This window comes from Rhinatrema bivittatum, chromosome 1 (genome assembly GCF_901001135.1).
Source record: "Rhinatrema bivittatum chromosome 1, aRhiBiv1.1, whole genome shotgun sequence".
NCBI classification, from domain to species: domain Eukaryota; kingdom Metazoa; phylum Chordata; class Amphibia; order Gymnophiona; family Rhinatrematidae; genus Rhinatrema; species Rhinatrema bivittatum.
In genome coordinates, this window is record NC_042615.1 from 143,122,643 (window position 1) to 143,138,463 (window position 15,821).

General features: G+C 42.5%; 1 protein-coding gene across 4 annotated transcripts in view; it reads right to left on the reverse strand.

Moving 5' to 3' along the window:
- SPATA18 (spermatogenesis associated 18) overlaps positions 1-15,821 on the reverse strand; it is a 274,302-nt gene that overhangs the window by 181,194 nt on the left and 77,287 nt on the right. For 3 of the 4 annotated variants that reach the window (XM_029587806.1, XM_029587829.1, XM_029587813.1), the window contains exon 5: positions 4,002-4,097. The exons of the other annotated variant lie outside the window; for it this stretch is intronic. In XM_029587806.1, coding sequence (XP_029443666.1) covers positions 4,002-4,097 — 96 coding nt within the window. The remainder of the gene's footprint in view (positions 1-4,001; positions 4,098-15,821) is intronic. 4 annotated transcript variants of the gene reach the window in all.

The window sequence follows — 15,821 nt, forward strand, 5'->3', positions numbered from 1 at the left end:
ATGAGTTGTCAATTTCTCCAAGAGCCAATTGGTACCGTCCCAGGTGTTGGAATTTCTGGGAGCACGGTTCAATATGTCTGTGGGCAAGGTTTTCCTGCCTCGGGAGAGGATGGGCAAACTAATGTCTCAGGTTCGACGTCTTTTGGTCCTTCCGTTGCCCAAGGTATGGGACTATTTGCAAGTTCTTGGTTCTATGGTGTCTTCTCTGGAGTTGGTTCCCTGGGCATTTGCTCATATGAGGCCTTTGCAGAGGGCATTGCTTTCCCATTGGGACCCCAAGTCCAAGGAGTTCCACTTGCCCTTGCCCCTTCTGGATCCAGCCAGGGCAAGTCTAGAATGGTGATTGATCCCCGATCACTTACAGCAGGGATTGGATCTAGAGAATCCACTGTGGATGATCGTGACAACAGATGCCAGCCTTTCAGGTTGGGGGACAATCTGTCAGTCATGATCAGCACAAGGTCAATGGACAGTGCAGGAGTCCAAGTGGTCCATAAATCGGATGGAGACAAGGGCAGTTCGTCTAGCATTGCTCCGTTTTCTCCCACTAATCCAGCATCATTCGGTAAGGATCCTATCTGACAATGTGACAACCGTGGCTTACATAATCATCAAGGGGGAACAAAGAGTCGGCCGATGCTGCAGAGGCGGACAAGTTGATGGTCTGGGCGGAATGCAATTTGCTCCGGTTAGCGGCGTCACACATAGCTGGAGTGGACAACGTCTAGGCATATTTTCTCAGTCAACAAAGGCTAAATCCTGGCAAATGGGAACTGTCTGAGAGGCGATGCGGCTCTTGACTCGCCGGTGGGGAGCCCGCCAGCTGGATTTGATGGAAACTCGGCTGAACGCAAAAGCGGCTCGTTTCTTCAGTCACAGAAGGGAGCACGGGTCGGAAGGGGTGGATGCCCTGGTGCTTCCGTGTCCTCATGACGCGCTCCTCTAGGTGTTTCCTCCTTGGCCGTTGGTGGGGAAGATCTTAAGGTGAATAGAGTCCCACCAGGGGCCGGTTATTCTCGTAGCTCCAGAGTGGCCGGGAAGGCCGTGGTTCGCAGACCTGATCAATTTGGCGGTAGATGGTCCCTTGCATCTCGGTCACCTATTGAATTTACTCCGACAGGGTCCAGTATTTTTCAATCAGGCAGCTCGCTTTTGTCTAGCGGCTTAGCTTTTCAGAGGAGACAGTTGAGAAAGAAGGGCTATCCAGATACAGTGATTACCACTCTACTACGCGCACGAAAGACCTCTACTTCTCTCACCTACGTTCGGGTGTGGAAGATTTTTGATTCCTGGTGCAGTGGGTTGAAGGTGTCCCCGCGCCAGGCCACTATTGTGTACATTCTCGCGTTCTTGCAGGAAGGCTTAAGAAAGGACTGGCGTATAGCTCGCTCCGGGTTCAGGTAGCGGCGTTAGGCTGTTTAAGAGGTAAGGTTGATGGTCATCCATTGCAGGACATCAGGATGTGGCGCGTTTTTTGAAGGGAGCCAAACATTAACACCTGCCGGTGCGTGCAGTGTGTCCTTCGTGGAGTTTAAATTTGGTTCTCCGTGGGCTCTGTGTCCTTTGAGCCTATCAAGCGGGCTACTTTGAAAGATTTAACACTCAAGGCGGTGTTTCTCATGGCTATCTGTTCGGCCAGACGAATATCAGAGATTCAAGCGTTGTCCTGCAGAGAACCGTTCTTGCGAATCTCGGACTCTGGGGTTTCGCTTCGGACGGTGCCTTCTTTTCTGCTGAAGGTTGTATCGGCGTTTCTCGTAAATCAGTCAGTTGAGTTACCAGGTTTTCCAGCTTTGGATAGGAATTCTCCTCAGGCTCAGGATTTGAGGAGACTGGACGTCCACAGGATACTTCTGCTGTACTTGGAAGTGACTAATGCTTTTCGATTGTCAGATTATCTTTTTGTCTTATGGAGCGGTCCTAAGAAAGGGTGTAAGGCTTCAAGGACTACTATTGCCCAATAGTTGAAAGACGCTATTGCTTCGGCATACATATGACAAGAGCGGCAAGTGCCAGATGGTCTTAAGGCTCATTCGATCAGATCTCAAGTGGCATCTTGGGCAGAGAGCCAATGTGTTTCACCACAAGAGATTTGCAGGGCAGCTACTTGGAAATCTTTGCACACGTTTGCTAAGCATTACCGTTTGGACGCCCCGGCTCCGGATGTTGATTCTTTTAGCAGCAGTGTGCTTTGAGCGGGACTTTCCAGGTCCAACCCCATTTAGGGCAGCTTGGGTACATCCCAGCAGTCTGGACTGATCCTGGTACGTACAGGGAAAGGAAAATTGGTTCTTACCTGCTAATTTTCGTTCCTGTAGTACCAAGGATCAGTCCAGACGCCCGCCCAGGGGTATAGTGTTCAGGAGAGTCTGCTCGGTTGGTTTTGGGTTTTTTTTCTCTCTGCAGTTTTTAGACGAATCTGAAGATTTTTAAGCAAGCTTATCCATGCAAGCATTTCTATCCATACTCTTGTCTTGTACATAGTTTTCACAGGTTATTGTTCAGCTAAATTCTCTTGATCTAGTCATTGATTGTTTAAATGTACTTCATTCTGCTTTGATAATGCTTATACTGAAGGATCGCAGGTGGCACACCGGGTAATCTGGGGGTGCTTTTCAGCTTTTCTCTGACTCCATCTGCTGGAAGGGAGGCATAACCCAGCGGTCTGGACTGATCCTTGGTACTACAGGAATGAAAATTAGCAGGTAAGAACCAATTTTCCTTTTTGGACTTTTTAGCTTGATATTGCTTAGTATTACTGCTTTAAGAACGAGCTAACAAAACCATTTTTTTTAAATGTATGCAAAGTTAATTATATTCAGCATGGAAAATAACTGGTACATAGAGCAACACAAGCCCGATTTACCAAGGGTTCTCTCCCGTTCCGTGGATAAGGAGTTTTTGATAAATTAAGCCCTGTACTTAACCTCATTGGGGAGAATATGTATAAATATTTTGCTATTATAGGGGGTTATTTTCCAAAGGTTTATCGCACGTGATACAGCTGTATCGGGTGCGATAAGCCTCTATCACATGCGAAAAGACCCTTTTCACGTGCAATAGCATGCAAATTAGATTAGGGCGGAGTCATGGTGGGGAGAGGGCAGCATCGGCAGTGGCTTCGCTGCCGGCGATAATGTTACTAACGTTATCGTTGGCAGTAGCACACCAAATAGCACCACCTTTCACGGTGGTGCTATTTGGTGCGAAAGCCGGCAGCCGGCCAACTGCGGCCGCCGAAATCGCACCGCGTGGTGTGAAAGCTGCGGGCTTTCACAGGCCTGCCCCCCATTTTCACAGGATTCATCATTCTGCGAAGAATGATGAATCCAGGCCATAGTGAGATAGTGTTTTTGGATCATATTGTAATTGAATCATTACTCTCCCATTTATTGCTTTATGGTATATTTTTGTAATTTTGTTTTGCGCTTTTATGTAATCCACTTTGAACTTTCAACAGAAAAACAAAGAATACAAATTTTAAATTACATTAAAACACTGCAAACTGTGAAAGCCCGCAGCCTTCACACCACGGCGGTGCGATTTTGGCGGCCGCGGTATGCCGGCTGCCGGCTTTCGCACTGAATAGCGCCACTGTGAAAGATGGTGCTATTCGGTGCGCTACCGCAGACGATAATGTTAGTAACATTATCGCCGGCAGCGAAGCCACTGCCGTCTCCACCCCCTCCCTGCCACGACTCTGCCCCTCCCCTCCCCGACTCCACCCCCAATCTAATTTGCATGCTATGCTGCATGCGATACTGCCGTATCGCGTGTGATAAGCCTTTGGAAAATAAATCCCTTTGTGAATGTTAAGTTTTGGTTCACATTAGTACCATGGGCAGTATTTAAGCTAATATATTTTCAATCCTTTTCTACAAAAATTTTAATAAGTCACTTGATCAACAATCAATCTGAAATAAATAACTTCTCTGTTAGAAAAATATCATTTATGTGAATCCTATTACAGTTACATGATGGCAGAACACAATTTTCCTTACTCTGCTCTTAATTGAAGTATCTCATCCTCTGTGGCCAAAAGAGTAGTTGCTGATTTAGTCTTGGTATCTTCAAGTTCCATTTGAGTCTCTGCCAGGCTTACAGGAGAAATCAACAGCAAGAGGCGATCTTTTAAAAATAAAATACCAGTGCCTACATCCTCCTAGCAAATGAAGCATGCAGATATAATCATGATTTTTTTTTCTATTTCTACATGCATCCAACTGCAAAAGTATGAATAATCCTAGTGTACATTAGCACAATGCACCAACATATAAATAGTCATCAGATGGAATATACTGTATTATGTCACTACTACTGCAAAAATATATTCAATATATTGAGATTCAATATAAAATGCAGTCTACTTGAAATGACCGATCTTGTTTACTTAAAAATACTATACATAGCAGTATAGGAGAGCATGTTCCTTGAAATCTGGAGCACCACTTAAACCTTATTAGTTCAAAATGTAGTTACCAAATAAAACTTTTTCAAAGTTTGCCTGTTCTAGGATCTAACATCTTAGCACCAAACTATGGAAAACCTAACGTCTGTAGAATGCACCTGGAAGTACATACTTTGCTTATCCTCCTCTTCCAGTATTAACCAATCATATATTGGTGACTATAAATGGTAAAATTTTTGTCAAGAGAAAAAACATCAGAATAAGAAGAACAATGAAAATAAGTTCAGGAAAGTTACCTGAATTTGTCTGAGATACTTTGTAATTTGAAATGGGTAATAGGGATATGCATTCATTTCCATTCATTTTGGTAGTTTATACAAGTACATTTTTTACATGCATAAAATTTGATTTTATGGACCTGATTTTCAAAATTATTTATGCACACCATACCTGGCTTTATGTGCATAAATCAACTTTGGAAAATTATTTAGGGTTCATGCACGTAAAAGGATTCTGTCCGTACTTTTACACACAGTGCAAAGAAGGGTTAGGGTTAGGGTTAGGGTTAGCTCCCATCACATTAGCTCCCATCACATTAAGCTCGCAACTACAACTACACACTTCCTCCAGACCAATCAGAAGCGCATACAGAGGAACACTGCTTGCTCCACAAATAAAATCATCATTGAGCAAACGAGCGCTATCTTCAGCAGGCCCACACCTATGGAACACGCTTCCCCCAGATCTTAGACTAGAACCCAGTCATCAAGAATTCAAAAAAAGACTGAAGACTTTTCTCTTCCAACAAGCTTTCCCAGACGCTTAAGTGACAGACAGACTCCCTAATTACTAAGTATCCTAATTACCCTAATTATGGTCACTGTATCCAGTACTAATTCTAAAATATCTACAACTGGACAATTATCTTTGAGATCAAAAATTTACTTTATTTCATATATATATTTGGCATTGCTTATATTTATATTTATTGCTACGTTAAATAGTTATACTGCTTATATAATATATTATATTTCTTTACTTATTACTATTTATTACCAGTTAAACTATTATTTCTTTATTTAGCTCTATGTTAAATTGTCAACCAGTTATACTGTTCCATATGTTCTACTGTTCCATGTAAAGCTCCGCTCTCTGTTGAGCAGTTCTTCGTTTTATGTAAACCGGAGTGATTTGTAGTCCCTACAAGAACTTCGGTATATAAAAATTAAAAATAAATATAAATAAATAAGGGTTCTAATGCAGAACTGGGGCAGGGAAACCATTTATAGGATAACTGGGCCAGTGAAAACACACAATTACTTTTGATTTTCAAAAATATGTGCATTAATTTAATGTACACATACACATTTACACCTGCTACGAAGCAGATGTTAAATGTATGCATATATGCTGTGCAGGAACATGTGCCTATGCACTAACTTTCAAAGCAGAATTACACACTTACGTTCACTTTGAAAATTTGGGGATAAAGTCTGTATGTTCATGCTAGATTTATTTATTTATTTATTTGACTATTTTTCTATATGCAGACTTTAGCCTTATGTAAGCTGTTATAAAATTACCCTTCCTACACTTACAGTAAGTATAACCTATGGGGTCAATTTTAAAAGCAGCATGCGGCCATCCATGGTTCCCGGCGCACGCACATGGACGTGCCGATTTTATATCATGCCCACACCGGCACACGTATTTTATAAAATCCAATGGCCTTGCACATATGCGCGCCAGATTTTAAAATCCACACGCACGTGTGCAGGCGGCGCACACGGAGGGGGGGGGGGAATTTTTGGTAAATATACACGGTGATACAATCAGGCCTCCCCCAGTTCCTCCCAGTCCGCTCTAATTAAGGAACGGACTTGGAGGGAACTTCCCTACGCCCCTACCTAACTTTTCCCTCTCTTCTCCGCCCCCTAAACCTAACTTAACCAACTCCAAATTCTTTATTTCAATACTTACTGCTGCTCTGGAGCAGAAGTCATTTGCATGTGCCAGCTGGCTGCCAGCCTGCATTTTCCGGGACAGTGTTGAATGATGCTGTCTCCACCCACCCCCCGCCCCTCCCCTCCCCACCCAGACTCCACCCCCGGCCAGCCCCTTTGGAGAAGCCTGGCACTTGGGCGCGTACTGGGATTTACGCGCATGGCTGCACCTGTAATAAAATGCGCACGGCTCGCACAAGGCCCGGCCATGCACATAAACCCCGGTATTTGCACATGCAGGCCTTTGAAAATTTACTTGACTGTGCATAAAATTCAATTTTATGCAAGCAAATGGCATTTATATGCATACACTACTGAAGCAAATTAAACAAACTGAAAAAATGCACCAAAATAAAAAGGATGAAATGAATGAACCAGACAGAAACTCTTTCGTGTGCACATCCCTAATGCCCAGAGTTGCTCAGGGAAGTAAAAGCTACAGGAAACTAATGCTCAAGAAGAATCCAAACTATATTCTATTCAGGAATACATTTAGGATTAAAAAGAGGAAAAATAGTTTAAATGTCAAATATAGTTGATCATTTTCTTAAGAATACAAAGAAGAACTTTAAAGCTCTTAACTCATTTACAATGAAATTTACCAACATAAAAAGTGGTGGAAGGGGGCATTCCAGGGGCATGGCCATAAGTTATTCAGGTAGCACTAATATTCCTCACTAACTTGGATAAACTTAGCCAGATACATCTGATCTTGGAAAATGGTATTGCAAAGTTAGATGTGTAACTTTGCCTAGTATATTCAGCGACAGCCTTATCTGGCTAAGTACTGAGGAATATTCATGTAAAGTTATTTGGGAAACTTTACTGCTTACCAGCTTGCCGAATATGGATCTCATAATGACTTGAAAAGAGGGATTACATGGCTATAAGGATACTGAAGGAAGTCATAAGGCTGAATTTTTAATATCCTGTAATAGAGACAGATGGGAGAAGGTTGCAGTAGTCTAAGTGAGAGGTGATGAGAGTGTTGATAAAGGTTTTGGTGTGCATCCAGAAAGGAAGGGATGGATTTTGATGATGATATAAGGAAATGAAATATTTTAGTAGTGTTTTGAATGTGCCTAGAGAAGAATCCCAAGGCTGCAGGTTGAGGGGCCTGGAAGGAAGAGAATGGAGAAAGAAAACGGTAGAAGGAGGAAAATTGTTTGGAACAAAAAATAAGAACCTCTGTCTTGGTCATGTTGGGGACACTATTGTGTTCTTTGTTGCCAGGAACATTATTGTTAATGATCTAGGCTATAAGAAATCAAAGTAAAAATAAATAAATAATGCCTGGGGGGAGGTTCTCTTTGAAAATTGGCTAACGTAAACTGCACATGCCAACAGTATCTGCACACTTTGCACCTGTGTGTGGCCAGGATTGGGGGGAGGGGTAAAATAGCATATGTACTTTTTGAAATTACATGTATACATGCTCTTTTTCTCTTTTTAACTCTGCTAAAAGTAAATGTGCTATAGAAGTCCATGTGTTTTTGGCAGGGCAAGTGGGACTGCTTTATCTCAGTGGATTGCTGTTTTCTCAGGTAAATGGCTTTAAAACATTCCCTCACTGGGGTGAATTTTTCGAAGGCCTTTCTGTGCATAGAACATGGGTTTATGCACATAAATAGTATGTTTTAAGATTTCACGGCATTTGTGCATGTAAAGTTTGCATGAAACCTGATTTCTAACAAGAGGTGTTCTGGAGAAGCGGTGGAACCGGGTAGAATTTGGATTTACATGCACACTTTTGATTTAAAAAATAACAAAGAGCAGGTGTAACTTTGTGCAGGTGAGCTTCTTCACATACTGTCACATAACTTTCAAAACAAATGTATATGCATAAGTTCACTTTGAAAACTGGAATAACTTATTCAGGTAGCTGCTGCATATACCCCTGATGGCACAAAATTACCCTCATTAAGTTTAAGGTGGTGCTAGTAGTGGGACATCCAGGAAGCGAGATCTGGGATGATGCTGGGTGAAGTATTTGGTGTAGAGAAGTATATCTGGGAGGCATTTCCATAAAGATGGTACTGAAAGATAGCAAGTGAACAGAAGAAGAGATAAGGACCAGGATAGAGTCCTGAGGCATACTGACTAACAATGGAATAACAGTGGAGGAGGAGCCACAAAAAAAATATGATGGAAGAGATAAAAAGAGAACCAAGATAGAATTAATTCTAGAAATCCAGTTGAGAACAAAGTGTTAAAGTGTACATGGTGATTAACAATGTCAAAAGCAGCGGATAGTTCAAGGAGAAGGAAGACTGAGTCAGGATCCCTGATCCTGGCCATGAAGAGGTTGCTGGAGATTTTGGCAAAAAAAACCTGTCTTTGTGGAATGCTAAAGCAAAAGCTAGATTGGACTTGATTGAGAATGGCTTAAGATGCAAGAAAGTTAAATTTGCAGAGGTAAATGGCACAAGGGAGTGCTTTGTATTCAGAAGGTAGGACGGAGATTGGAAAATAGATGGTGGGGCTGGTAGGGTCCAGTGACTTTATTTTTTAAGGAATGGTGTGATCACAGTGTAACCCATGGTTACTAATATTTATTTATTTATTTAAAAACTTTTATATACCAGTATTAGTATGCATACATCATACCGGTTTACAATGTAACTTTAAAGGCAGAAATTACAATGAACAGGGAGGGCGAACAAGGAGGAGTATACAAAGAGCAGGAGGTGGAGGAATTAAAGCAATAAATAAAACTGCAACGGACTATTTACAGAAATATACAAGGCGTAGGCAAGATACTTGCGGAAGTCAGTGTACTTAATCAGGGTAGGCTTGTTGGATGCAATGGTATAGTCCATCATCCAGTGATGAATTTAGGATTTTGCTGCCTCTAGGCACTGATGGTGCTGTCAGGGCCCCCTACTAAGGTCAAACAGCAGGGAGAAGGTCTAAGGCACAGTTTCCTGTGCCAACTCAGAGATACATTCTGTGGCAAAACGTGTATTAACAAACATTTCCATCTCTTATATTACGTTATAAACCTTGCTTGTGCCTCTATAATTTATTTTCCTTTTACTGGGTGAGGAAAAGGAGTCTCAGTACAGGGAATCTCAGGGATGTGGAGAGGACAAGGGGAGAGGGAGAGGACCAAGGATGAGCAGAGGAAGGGAGGAGGACCAGGAATGGAGTGAGGGAAGGTAAGAGGACTGGAGATAGGGAGAGGAGATGGAGATGGAGATGGAGAGAAGGCTGGAGATGGGAAAGATTGAGGGGAGTGGATATCAGGAATCTGTGATAGGAGAAAACTAGGGAGAGTTTCAAGGAAGGATTGAAGGTTCCTGTATTTATTCTGGGGAATAGGATCCAAGGTCAAAGGAGAGAGGTTGTGAATTACGGTAGGGGTTTGTGGAGAGGGGAGGGTAAGGAAGAGGCAGGTGTCCCTACTGTGCTCTGGTCCTGTTCTCCCTTGCATCTCCTCTCTAACCTCTTACCCCATCTAGCCTAGATACATACACATACCCAGCACCAATCACGTTTCTTTCACACACAAAAACATTGCTTTCCTTCCCCATTCCCTTCTCTCTCTCTCTCACAAGGAACATCCCCTCCATCTGATCCCCTTCATCCCCCCTTCATCCCCCATTCAGCCCCTCCTAACTTCCCCAAAATGATCCTTTTGCTCTGTTTGCTCAAGGCTCATTCCCTTTCCTTCTGTTCTCTGTACACTGCCTGGAAGGGGAAGGGCTGGCTCAGGAAGCAGACAGCTGTTCTCTGCTGAATGAGATTCAACACAGGTGGAAGGTAACAAATCTTCAGCCAGTCTGTTGCCCTCCAGATTTTTTCCACCCTCGGCACAGGCCTAGTGTGCCTATTGAAAAATCCAGGCCTGCCAACACCCTCAAGCTGAAATCAACAATGTTACAAACAGGGCCGGATTTAAAACTTTAGTACTCATAGGCAGAGTACCATGGTGGCACCCTTTTGGAACTCTGCCAGCACATGGCAGAAGCAGGCTCCTCTTTGGCATGGATATTTGGTGACCTTGTCAGTTGCCTATGTTGACCTTGCCAAAATACAGGTCTGCTTTCAATCCAGGTGCTATAAGCATGCTCCAGAGTGAGTTTTCTTCCTTTAGAGATTTCTCCAGTTGAATGAAAGAAAGAGGATATGTTGCCTGAGCTCTGTTAACACCATGCAGGCCTTATGCATCCAGCTCTCTGTAAAGGAAGTTATTTAATCTAGCTAGTATTTTAGACTCCTGGCTAGTGTATTGAAATAACTGTGTTTGTAATTTATAGAACAGGGCTACTATCTGCAGGAGCTGTTTGTTCCCTCCCACCCTGTCCTACTCCCACCCACCTCTAGGTTTTTTCTTCCTAAATATTTCTTGTAAGGACTTGGTTAAGTGAATAATAAGACTAAAGTACCAATTTAACAACTTGTATAATAGTCACTATTAGCAGAATGGCTTTGTGGTACTTATGTCCCAAGGCCTATCATTTGGAGACTTAAGGGATGTCCAATTTGTTTTCAGCTGTCTACAATGAAAAAGCTCATGATGCATGTGAAAGAGGAAATGTTCAGATTTCAAAAAACCTGCCCTATCTTGATGCAATCAGAATATCTTCCTCAGCTTCCTCAGAAGATCCACAATCCCAAGAATAAATGGTTTACTGTGGGATCTGGTAGAACAAGACATGTAACTATAAGACACCCAATCTCCCCAACTGGCCAGCATCCTGAATATCCACCCTCATTCTCACAGAGCAGTAAGACATCCAAGATTCAGAATCCCAGGAATAACTGGATTACAGTTGACTCTGGCAGAATAAGGCCTGTGATGAAGACACCCCCACTCTCTCACTGTTACCCTTACATAATGTTTTTTTCTACTTTGGAAAATGAAGAAGCCCCAACAATGGAAAACAAAGATATCTGAAAGGGAAGTAGTCACCCAATGCACCCAGAAACCCTCCAACATGGTCAAATGTCATAAAAGAAAGCTGCTTCCTCTGGGAGACTCAGTCATCAGAGGAACCAATTTGGGAACTCAATTTGATGGGGACACCATGGTTAAATGCATTCCAGGATGCTCAACTAATAGAAATGCAAAACAGGTGGTCAGTGCAATTTTAGAAGAAAGTAAGAACGCTGATATCAATGTTATCATCCATCTGGGAACCAATGGCCTCACTATAAACTGTGTCCACAAGGTAGAGAAAGATTTCCAAAATCTATGGGAGAAAATTAGACACATGCCTAAGACTATTGCCTTTTCAAAAGTACTATCAGTTCATGGAAAGGGAAAGGAAAGGTTATACCATATAGATAATTTCAATGCCTGGCTCAAAACCTGGTGTAAGGAAAATTATTTTAGATACATTGGAGACTGGGGCCGTGAATGGAGCAATAAATTATTATATGGTAAGGATGGCCAAATTTGTCTATGGAAGGAAAGAGGATGCTAAGTGAAAAATTCAGATCATACATTATCAGGCATTTAAATAGGAAGTGCAAGTCGTCGGAGGTGGCCAGTGAAATTGGAAAGTCATCCCCAAGCAATACAGGAAGTGAGAAGACAAAGTAATAAAATCAATCAGTTCAAAAAAACAAAAAAGGCAACTAGGAAGAGCAGCTGGAAAGCTATGACCACAAATGCTCGTAGTTTGAGCAATAAAATCCCAGACCTGCAAGCCCTAATGGTAGAGGCAGAATTCGACATTAGGGCTGTTACAGAGACATAGTTCACTGAGTCTCATGACTGAGATGTGGCCCTCCCAGACTGTAACTTGTTAAGGAAGGATAGAGAGGAAAGAAAAGGGGGAGGAGTAGCTTTTTATATCAAAACAATATCCAAGCAACTGAATTGCAAGGGAAGTGAGGTAAAAAAGAAGCATTATGGACTATCCTAAAAAGTGAATATGGTGCTTCCATTTTTACTGTGATCTACAGGCCTCCAACCCAAATGGATGAACTTGACAGAGACCCGATCGACGACATCCAAAATTTGGGAAAGAAGGGAGAAGTGTTGCACGTTGGAGAATTTAATTTGTAGGATGTGGATTGGAGCATCCCTTCTGCGAAATCTACAAAAAAGCAAAGAGATAGTGGATGCCCTTCATGGTGCTCTGCTCAAACAAATGGTAATGGAACCCACAAGGGCAGATGTGCTCACTAATGGGGATAATGTCTCTGATGTTCAGGTAGGGACTCACCTGAGCAGTAGTGATCATAAGAACGTATGGTTCGATAACGCAAATAGGATACAGAGAAGTCATACAAAGACCCGAGTTTTGAATTTCTCAAATACAGACTTTATCAAAATGGGGATGTACCTGGAGGAAGAACTGGAAGATTGGAAGAAAATAGGTAGGTGGAACAACAGTGGACCAAATTAAAAGGAGCTGTTACAAAGACAACAAATCTATGTTAGGAAAGTAAAGAAGAGTAAGAGGAAAAAGAAACCGATCTGATTCTTTAAATAGGTAGCTGAAAAAAATTGACAAAAAGAACAACATTTGAGAAGTATAAAGGATCTCAAAAAAAGGAACATAAGGAAGAATATCTGTTAAAAATGAAGGAGAAGAAGAAAGGAATCAGGAAAGCAAAAAGTCAAGCAGAAAAAAAAATTACCAAAGAGGTAAAGAGAGGAGACAAAACATTTTTCAGATATATCAGAGAAAGAAGGGAGGCCTGAAGTGTTATAATAAAATTGAAAGATGACAAGGAGCACTTTTGGAGAGAGATGAAGAAATGGAATAAATATTAATTAAATACTTCAGTTTGGTGCTCACTGAAGTCGACGCTGGAGAAGGACAGTTGCTGGTTGACAAGACCATAGATGGAGATGGGGGTAGTTGAAACGCTATTTACAGAAGAAAATGTATGGGAAGAGCTAGGAAAACTGAAAGTGGACAAGATCATGGGGCCGGATGAGGTTCATCCTGAGATACTGAGGGAGCTCAGAGATGTGTTGGCAGGTCTGCTGCATGACCTGTTCAATAGATCCCTGGAAACGGGAGTGGTACCAAGTGATTGGAGAAGAGCGGTAGTGGTCCCACTTTACAAGAGTGGTAGCAGAGAGGAAGCTGGAAACTACAGGCCAGTTAGCTTCACCTGGGTTGTGGGAAAATTAATGGAGACTCTGCTGAAGGAAAGGATAGTAAACTATCTACAGTCAGGAGGATTGCTGGACCCAAGGCAGCATGGATTCACTAGGGGAAGTTCCTATCAGACAAATCAGATTGATTTTTTTTATTGGGTGACTAAAGAATTGGATCGAGGAAGAGCACTCAATGTGATCTACTTGGATTTCAGCAAAGCTTTTGATACGGTCCTGCATAGGAGGCTTGTAAATAAAATGAGAAGCTTGGGAGTGAGCGCCAAGGTGGTGGCATGGATTACAAACTGGTTGACGGATAGAATACAGTGTGTAATGGTAAATGTAACCTATTCTGAAGAGAGAACAGTATTAAGTGGAAGGCCACAAGGATGGGTGTTAGGACCGGTTTTGTTCAATATTTTTGTGAGCATCATTGCAGAAAGGATAGAAGGTAAAGTTTGACTATTTGCAGATGATACTAAGATCTGCAACATAGTGGATATGCTGGAAGCAGTAGAGAGAATAAGATGTGATTTAAGGAAGCTTGAACAGTGGTCGAAGAAATGGCAGCTGGGATTCAATGCCAAGAAGTGCAGAGTCATTCATCTGGGCTGCGGTAATCCAAAAGAGCTGTGTGTGATAGGGAGTGAAGAGCTGCTGTGTATGGAGCAAGAGAATAAACTTGGGGTGATAGTGACTAGCGACCAAAAGATGGCAAATCAATGTGACAAGGCAATAGCTAAAGCCAGAAGAATGCTGGGTTGTATAGAGAGAGGAATAACCAGTAAGAAAAAGGAAGTGATAATCCCCTTGTACAGGTCCTTGGTGAGGCAGGATGGAGGCGGTCCAGAGAAGAGCGACCAAAATGGTGGGGGGTCTCCATCAATTGACTTATGAGGAGAGGTTGAAGGACCTAAATATGTATACCCTGGAGGAGAGGAAGTTTCAGGAGAGATATGGTATATATCTTCAGATACCTGAAAGGTTTTAATGATGCACAATCAACAACAAATCTTTTCCGATGGAAAGAAATCAGTAGAACTAGGGGTCACAAAATGAAACTCCACGTAGGACGACTTAGAACCAATGTCAGGAAATATTTATTCATGGAGAGGGTGGTGGATGCCTGGAATGCCCTTCCAGAGGAGGTGGTGAAGACAAAAACAGTGAACGATTTCAAAGGGGCATGGGATAAACACTGTGGATCCCTAAAGGCTAGAGGATGGCAACGAGGAAAAGAGTGCATGGGCATAACTTGCTGGTGTGGCAGTTACTACCCTTAACCAATAAGCCTTCATACTGTTGATGCAACTCTATCATTGTTCTCTGTTTCAATGGCAGGGGGAAAAGAGGAAAAAGGGAATTAGATTCAGACAGCAACCAATAAGGACATTGAATTTTATGGTCTGGGAAAACAAATAAGCATAGGGTAACTTGCTGATGTGGCTGGTACTACTCTTAAACAATAAGCCTGATACTTTTGATGCAACTCCAACATTGCTCTCTGCTTCAACAGCAAGAGATAAAGGAAAATTAGTTCTTACCTGATAATTTTCGTTCCTGTAGTACCATGCATCAGTCCAGACAGCTGGGTTATGCCTCCCCTCCAGCAGATGGAGTCAGAGAGAAAACTGAAAGCACCCCCTAGATATACTGGTGTGCCACCTGCGATCCCTCAGTATATGTGATATCAAAGCAGAAGTAATAAACTAGCCACTTTCAACACTGCCCCCAATAGATTCCCAAAAGATTACTCTATGTATAGTATTTTAACTTAGAGGCCAGATCAAACAGCAACCTCCTTGATAACAGATAAATCAGAAACAACAAGTATGACACCAAAGAGTATACAAACAAACACGAAACAATAACAAACTGAACATTGAAAACGCTGCCTCTGTTGTGGATGTAAACTGTAATGGAAAAAATTACGGAACACGACCGGACTCCCAGAAAACTGTGGGCGCGCGTCTGGACTGATCCATGGTACTACAGGAACGAAAATTATCAGGTAAGAACTAATTTTCCTTTCCCTGTACGTACCAGGATCAGTCCAGACAGCTGGGATGTACCCAAGCCGCCTTAACTGGGGTGGGACCCTGAGAGTCCCGCTCGAATCACAGTGCTCCCAAAGGACTGTGTAGACGGCCCACGGACATCTAGGCGATAATGCCTGGCAAACGTATTCCAGGATTTCCAAGTGGCCGCCCTACATATCTCTTGAGAAGAGACCAATTGAGTTTCTGCCCACGAAGTCGCTTGAGAACGCAACAAATGAGCCTTAAGCCCATCAGGAACAGGCTTACCACAGCCAATATACGTGGATGCAATAGCGCCCTTCAACCAG